Source organism: Chelmon rostratus, chromosome 19, assembly GCF_017976325.1.
Source record: "Chelmon rostratus isolate fCheRos1 chromosome 19, fCheRos1.pri, whole genome shotgun sequence".
Taxonomy (NCBI): domain Eukaryota; kingdom Metazoa; phylum Chordata; class Actinopteri; order Chaetodontiformes; family Chaetodontidae; genus Chelmon; species Chelmon rostratus.
Window position 1 is genome coordinate 21,241,093 of NC_055676.1, and position 8,448 is coordinate 21,249,540.

The following is an 8,448-nucleotide window of genomic DNA, read 5'->3' on the forward strand; positions in this document are numbered from 1 at the left end:
TGTCAGAAAAGCGTCTCTACGCTAACAATAACATTCCTTTGGTTGTGGTTTTATGTGACTAAATGTTGTGTTTATGAGGACTCTTTTCACTGTGTTCGGTTGAAATCAGGGAACTAATTAAAGATTAAAATAATACATGGAGCTGGGCTTCATCGAGCCTCAGAGGTGGCTGTTTTTCCACACGGCTCCGGCGCTGGAGGGGCAGTTAATGAAAACTAAAAGCGTGAGAGGTGGGAGATGTTTATCAGCGCCGGCTGACCTCCAGGCCCTGCAGCCAGCAGAGGTGTGTGAGGTTCACTGGTTCCTGTGGTGAACCAGGCCATGATGGAAACGCAGCCACTTCCACTAACGACGCTCTCACAAGTCACTGATAAGTGACGCACAGATAAGACACACTGATTTTTCCACATTTCCTCCGGCAGCACGGCCAGTAATGGAGCTAACGTTAGCTTAGCCTGCTAGCTGCAGGTGGACTCTGAAGCATTTTTTCACTATTCACACCTTTTGACTCTTTGAAAGAGTAAAAGACTGAACGTGTAAAAGTTGAGTAAACACTTAAATCTAATTAAATTTAAAAAAATGAAGTTACACAATTAAAGAATTCTTTGACATTTTGGGAACTCTAACTTTTTCTGCAATTGCTGACAGCTATGTTAATTAAAATGCCCTCAAATCTGCTTCCAACTGCCCTATAATGTGTTATAAACCATTTAATTGCTATTATCATTCATCTTTTCATTTTTTTAAACATTTTTCTTGATTTTTATTTAGTATGGATCTGTGCTGTTCGTTGTCATCTCTGTGTGTTTGTTTTTAGGGTATATTTCTATTGTTTGTATGTGTGTTGCTTCTCTGTCTCTGATTACAGATTGTTGTTCTGATCGTTGTCGTCGGCGTGCTCGTGTGTACTTCACTTCCTCTGGGTGATGATAATAAAGTTGAACGCTGGCTCAGTGTGCTGTTCGGACTCTCGTGTTTGAGTTGCACTGAAATGACTGAGAGTCTTTTCACCTTCTGCTGGAGCAGCCAAAATGTCTTTTTGTAAAGAATAAAAAAAACTAGACAAGGCCGACAGATAAAGTCTTTCACATTCATTTAAAATCACTGAATCACGTTTGAACAGCTAAAAAGACTTCCGGAGAAAGAGGCAACGTGAGGAGCAAGTGAAGCATCTGAAACACAAACATTAAAGGCTCTCTGACACCACACATTATATTTTATGGCCATTTTTCATTCTTGGTTTAATGAACTCATAATTAATAAACTGACTTCATATGAAACTTTTTTAAACCAAACGTATACAGTTTAGACTCATAATGCCAGTAAAGTATACTAATAATGTAAAAATATTTTAAATCAGAACTCATGATTGCATCAATATTTCTCAACACGCTTCTAAAATTTAACATTTTTTCCATGAACATGTGTTCATGTTTAATATTCATCTTGCCAGCGATGCTGCCCACAGTAAGAAGTGACAAGCTACAGTTCAGCTCTTTTGTTGAGTTTCAAGCCTTAAAATAAGATCAAATTAAAAGCAGCCAGGAGGGATTAAAAGGGTGGAGGGATCAGACCTTTGAATCCAGACTTCATTCAGAAACCTCATAAAAGAGTCTGCTGGAACATCTGACAGAGATATGAGGATCATAATTATTCGAACATGAAAACATCTTGGCCACAGCTTGCATTGTGAATTCTTTTATAGAATCAGAGTTTCATTTCTCAGTTGAAGTCTGATTTTCATTAAACTAATGAAGTGTTTGAGCAAAAAGAACTTTACTCGAGTACTGTATTTGAGAACAGATTCAAGGTATTTCTACTTGAATTGAGTATTTCAGGACAAATATTGTACTTTTCACTTTACTACAGATTTAGTGACTTTCAGATTCCTTCCTGTCCAGTGAAAAGCTCGTATCTCCAAATGTGTTGCTGTTGAATGTTTGTGATAAACTGAAGGGTGACGTTTTCCTTCATGTCTTGAGAAACTTCTCCTCCTTCTTCAGCTAAATAAACTGTTAAAAAGCCTCTTGGATCAGCTGAAAATGCATCGTCACAAAGCTGAAAACAGGCTGTTTTACTGAGATACGAGGTTCTCAAAATAGAATATGATGCATCGCTGCAGATTCAACCAGCCAACAGTATATAAAGTAGTTCAAATGAGCTCAACCTGAAACATCTACAGCAGTAAAATGTACAGCAGGAATATTAATCCACAAACATCAGATATGATAAACACTGACAGGAACATTTTACTGCTACATCCACACTTTTACTGTAAGTACTTTAAGTACAATCAGCTGATAATATTTATATACCTTTACTTCAGTCAGGTTTTGGATGCAGGACTTTTTCTTGTTGTAGTACTTTTACTTCAGGATCTGAGTACTTTTGTCTGCTGGAGGACATCAAACTGCTCCTGCTGCGTTCACGGTCCCTCGTCAGCTTTTTCTACTTGACTGAATCACTTCACAGGAAAAACACCAGACGTGACTGGAATTAGAAACTGACGCATCCTGTTTCCGTCTTGTTCTGCTATTTTTAGACAGTTACACATTCTGAGCAAACACATTTCTGTTCTGATCCGTCCAGAATAAAACACTGCAGCTGGAGATCCATCGTGTTGAAAACCGCCTGAAAACTTTATTTATACTGTTCATTTGATTTATTTGTCTTTTGTGTTTTTCTCTTTTATTCAGGCGTTAAAGCTCTGTCTCTGCACCCTATAAACAACAGCAACATTAAAAAAAAAAAAACTTCTGTTTTTTTGCCTCTGGTTTAGTAGTTTTTATGCTGTGCTCGAGAAGAAACAGTCTAAGTTTATCCTGTGACTTCATCCTGCTCGGAAACTCCGTGTATCCTGTGGTATGTGTGGAAATATCCAATTAGCTGTGTGGGTTAATTACACCCATGAATAAACCATTAACAGCGACCCGCGGGAGCGGCGCGCTCCGATTGGTCAGTCCCCTGATAGAAATACCAGGTGTGGACGGTGCGGCAGGACAGGCAGGACCACCAGGAGGACTGAAAACCTGAACCAGACCGACCTCATCCACCGTCAGCTCAGTGAGACAACATGCTGCCCGGCTCCGCTCTGCTCCTGCTCCTCGGCCTCAGCTGCGCCGCCTGCTTCGAGCTGCTGCCGGAGGAAGCTGCTCCCCGCCGGGCACGATTCTCCGCCAACAGCCCGAGTGAGTCCCGGTTCTCATTTGAATGCTCTGCGTCTGTGTTTCCCATCAGCCAGCTCCAACAGTAAACTCCTGCTTCTACACGAAAGACTGAGTCACAGTGATCTAATGACTTTACTGCACTCAGTACTTTTACTTTAATACTTGAAGTACATTACACTGACTTTTACTGAAGTATCATTTTCACTGCAGGGCTTTTACTTGTGACAGAGTATTTTTACTGTGTGGTATTAGTACTTTTACTGAAGTAAAGTATCTGAATACTTCCTCCACCTCTGGACTTTTAGGTTGGAGGTGGAGCTGAGCGTCTCTGTCTTAGTTTTACTTTAAAGGTTCGATGCTGATGTTTTTGCATGTTTTTATCAATTTACTGCTGACAAATCCGAATCATTGTTTATGATAGCGGGGGTCTTGTTGATGATCAGGCAGAACTTGTAATGGAGTATTTATTGTTGTTGTAAAGACGTGAGTATATCTGAAGCCGACGGGACAATTCATGATTGTAAACCACTGAAGCTGCAGGACGTTTACTGTAGAAAACGAGCTGAAACAAGCACAAAACTCTGCAGCACAGAAACATTTGGACATCTACCTAACAGGAAGCTCAGTACATGTCAGCTGACGTTCTTCCTGAACCTGTGTGTTCACACGTGGTCCCATGTATTTGTTTGTGTGTGTGTGTGTGTGTGTGTGTGTGTGTGTGTGTGTGTGTGCAGCTGATGTGGCCAGATGTTTGAATGGAGCTGTTGCTGTGGGCTGTGGATTCTTCTCCTGTCTGGAAAACTCAACCTGTGACACTGACGGGATGCACGAACTCTGTGAACTCTTCCTGCACACAGCTGCTACCTTCAACACAGAGGTCTGTCTGTCACCCTGTCCACCTGTCTGTCTGTCTGTCTGTCTACCTGTCTGTCTGTCTCACCTGTGTGTGTGCGTGTGTGTGTTGCTCCACAGGGTAAAACCTTTGTGAAGAAGAGCCTGCACTGCATCTCTCAGGGGATCACAGCGAAGGTTTTCCAAACTATCCGCCGCTGCAACATCTTCCAGAGGATGATTGCTGAGGTTCGTTAAACTCGCGGAGGATCAGTGAGGACGACGCTTCTCTCTGTCCCTCTGCTCACTCAGGTTTTGTCTTTTTAAAGGTGCAAGAAGAGTGTTACACCAGTCTCGACATCTGCACTGTGGCTCGAACCAACCCGGATGCCATCGGAGAGGTGGTGCAGGTGCCGACTCACTTCCCCAACAGGTGAGGACTGATGACACACACGCCTGTCTGTCTCGCACCGCAGTCACAGTAACACCTGGAAATCAAGAGAAGCATTAACAGCTACAAAGACAGTCTGCAGCCATGCTAACATACTCACAGTCACACTGCTAACATGCTGATGTTAGCAGGTGTAATTTTTACAATCTTAGTTTAGCATGTTGGCCTGCTAACATATCTAATTAGCCGAGAGGTGGAAATGTCATTAATTCTGCAGGTATTTGATCATGAAGCAAAATATTGGACACATTAACATGTTGGCCTGATGATGGCGCCAGAAGTCAGAGGATCAATAAAGTTATTATAGTTCATCCTGAGGGGACCATAAACATCTGAACCACATTTCATCACAATCATCCAACAGCTGTTGACGAAAGATGGAACTGACCAGCATTGACATCCATAGAGCCAAGCTGCTAAGCTGTTAGCATGGCTAATTAAAAATAACTTCCCTTTGTTTATTTCTTTATAATATAATAATAATAATATAAGACATAATGAAGCACTGCTTTAGCTGAGGTGGAGCACTGAACTCAGGTTTCAATTAGCTGATTGGCTTCTTCGTTCATCCTCCACAGTCACTGGCTCATTGGCCAGCAGTGTATCAAGAAATGTCCAGTCACATTCATGCAGGTGTCCATGGCAACCATAACAACCTGACACTGATGTAGTTTTTTTTTATTATTTCCTTTTGATTTTCCTCTGAATAATCTGCATCTCGGGCAGATGGTGAGAAGGAGATTATAAAGTGTTTGTCTGAATGGAAAATAAAAAAGTAATAAAATATAGTAAATAAACCTGCTGTCATGGAACCGACCAATCAGATCCTGACTTACGGTTTGTCTCGTGGTCCAGGTACTACAGCACTCTGCTGCAGACCCTGCAGGCCTGTGACGAGCAGACGGTGGCGGCTGTGAGGACCGGCCTCCTGGCCAGGTTAGGCCCCGACATGGAGACCTTCCTCCAGCTGGTCCAGAACAAACCCTGCACCACCGGCTCCAGCTCCACCACTTACAACAGCCCCACCAGCTGGAGGAACATGCCCGTGTTCAACATCCAGCCAGGCTTCAGAGGCCGAGACCCCACCCACCTGTTCGCCAGGAAGAGATCTGTGGATGGCGTGGAGGGAGGGGTCAACGGTGGCAACTAGACAACACACACACACACACACACACACACACACCCACACACGTACACTGACACAAACATGCATTTTTCTCCTCACATGATGTTACCTCCTGCAGGGTAATTATTGCTATGACACACATTAATATTAATATTATTTAGGGCGACGACCTGATGCCACCAGCTTCACTGACAAACAGACATTTGGAAAGAGGCCTATTATGATTATGATTGATATTTATTTTCTTAAAGGAGTTAATTTATGAGGCTGTCATGCTGTTATATTTAATGTAGTGGGAGGAGGAGACGCTGTGGAGGTCAGAGGAAGCTTTCGTGCTGGTCGTGGAGCTCCTCATGACTCCTGTTAGCGGCCGTTTCGCTGCTCTGACATCACTTTAGCTGAAGTCGTATGTTTCAGTGGGAAGTTATTGTGGCTGTGTGATGTAAAACCTGACGAGCTGACAGAAGTCTGGATGCTGACTTTGTGTTAGAAATAAATGATGTTATATGATTGATTGATTCATTCATTCATGTGTGATCTTCTTGATGATGTCGGTTTTGATCAAAACCCAGAATTTAACGCAGACACAAATATACAGTAAAATATTATTCTAATAATACACTAATAGTAAAACACAATTTGAATCTAGTATTGTGCTATTTATGTATATATATATAAGTGTTACAACAGTGTTATGTTTCCACTTCTTATACTCCTGCTTCCACAGAACTCATTCTGTGTATTGCTGTGAATTCTTGTTATATTGAACAACATCAGTTGAACAAAAGAAGATTTTTTTGAAGGTCAAACATTACCTTTCATGCTCAGCTTTGTTTGTGTAGTTTGTGGACGAGCCACCAGGTGGCGTTAGTGTAAAACAACCTTTCACAGTGTTTCTCAAACTGATGTCTGAACTTTTTCCAGCTGTGTTTCTGAAGCAGTGGAGGAAAGTAACAAAGTACATTTACTGACGGTACTTTATTTGAGTGTTTGCATTTTATGATCCTTAAAACTTCTACTACACTCAGAGGTAAATATTTACTATTTTACTCTTTTACTTTCTTACCATATTTATTTAACAGCTGTAGTCCATCCATCCATTATCTATACGCCGCTGAATCCTTTGCAGGGTCAAGGGGGGCTGGAGCCTATCCCAGCTGTCTCTCGGGCGAAGGCAGGGGACACCCTGGGCAGGTCTACACATATAAACAGACAACCATGCACACCACTCATTCACACCTACGGACAATTTAGAGTCATCAATTAACCTCAGCATGTTTTTGGACTGTGGGAGGAAGCCGGAGAACCCGGTGAAAACCCACGCTGCACAGGGAGAACATGCAAACTCCACACAGAAAGATCCCAGGCGATTGGACCAGGGATCTTCGAGCTGTGAGGCGACGCTGCTAACCACCGAGCCACCGTGCAGCCCACAGCTGTAGTTACTTTGCATATTAAGATTAGACATTAAAAAACAGGAGTTTATAAAACCAGAAGTCTACAGCTCAGATAATACTGCTGTACTTTACTGCTGATACTTTACATTTTACAGCTAATACTGAAGTAGGATTGTGCCGCAGGGCATTTTTACATTGTTGTATTGGTTACTTTTACTTCAGTAGAAGATCTGAATCCTCTGTTGAAAGCAGCGTCTTGACTCTGCAGCACAAATGATAAACAGACTATCGATAATGGAACTCTGTTTGTTTGAGATGCACAGCAGCAGTTTTCCATTCACTGAGTCATGGAAAGTCAAAAACTGGGCTCGTTAGATGCCGACAGGCTGCATCGTGACGGCTGATCGTTTGCAGGATAAAACTTCTCAAATGTCCAGAACAGATCGAAAGATAAATATAAAAATCTACTTTTATTTGGAAAAACATTTTACTCTTTTACAGGAATCTGATCTGAATGAAAGACAGAGGTTGTTAGAATGAGCTCACACTACATTTACTCAAGTCCTGCACTTAAGTACAACATTGAGGTACTTATACTTTATTACTTCCATTTTCTGCTACTTTATACTTCTCCTCCACAACAGGTCAGAGGCAAACACTGTAGTTTTTACTCTAATAATACAACATACTGTATAATCTATGAATGAATATCCAGCAGAATATAAAGTTTGCTAGTAGCTCCACTTTCACCAGCGTCAGCATCAAAGTAATGAACACATGAATGCATCAATAATTAAAAAACAACAATATAATAAATATTATTCTGAAATGGGCCACCCTGCATGATGAGTACTTGTCCATTTGGTGCTTTCAGTGTATTTTGATGCTGATACTTGTAGTACTCAGTATCTATGCTGTGGTTCTGCTATGTTTACTCAGGCAGAAGACTTCAGCACTTCCTGCACCTCTGACACACCTTTGAGAGTAGAGTCACCTCACGGCGGTTCAGTATTTGTTCAGGCCTGTTGGGTCCTGCAGGAGGTGTTAAGTGACACCATGATGGCTCTCACTCGGCCATCTGTCACACAAGGTAAACAGTGACCCATAATGGCTCCTCACCTCCCGCTATGGCCCATTAACTTCCATCAGGCCGGGTGGGAAAGAGGACCAGCCCCCCCCTCTTTCCAGCCGGTGGAGGTGTGTTTACCTGAGAGTCTGCTGAGGTGTCACTGCTGACAGGTGGGCAGGCGGCTGTTAACAGATGTGATGTGTGTCTGCTGAAGGCCTTCGAGTGTGCAGCACAGCAAATATTTCCGCAGCATGAATCAGACGGTGCAAAGCAAACTGAGAAAGTAAAGAAGCAAAGAAACAATGCAGAATGTTTAATGTAGCACCTTAATACACCTGCTGTGTGATTTATGGTTCACATCTTGATATTACACCCAATATCTGTGCAATATCACATATTCATTTCTA

The 8,448-nt window shown here is 42.1% G+C and overlaps 1 protein-coding gene across 1 annotated transcript; it reads left to right on the plus strand.

Moving 5' to 3' along the window:
• Positions 1–3,027: 3,027 nt before the first annotated feature.
• stc1l (stanniocalcin 1, like) lies at positions 3,028–5,925 on the plus strand. Its single transcript, XM_041960387.1, has 5 exons — positions 3,028–3,188; positions 3,902–4,044; positions 4,140–4,247; positions 4,328–4,431; positions 5,305–5,925. The coding sequence occupies exons 1-5, from the start codon at positions 3,074–3,076 to the stop codon at positions 5,597–5,599; spliced, it is 765 nt and encodes a 254-aa protein (XP_041816321.1). The 5' UTR covers positions 3,028–3,073; the 3' UTR covers positions 5,600–5,925.
• The last annotated feature ends 2,523 nt before the right edge of the window (positions 5,926–8,448 follow it).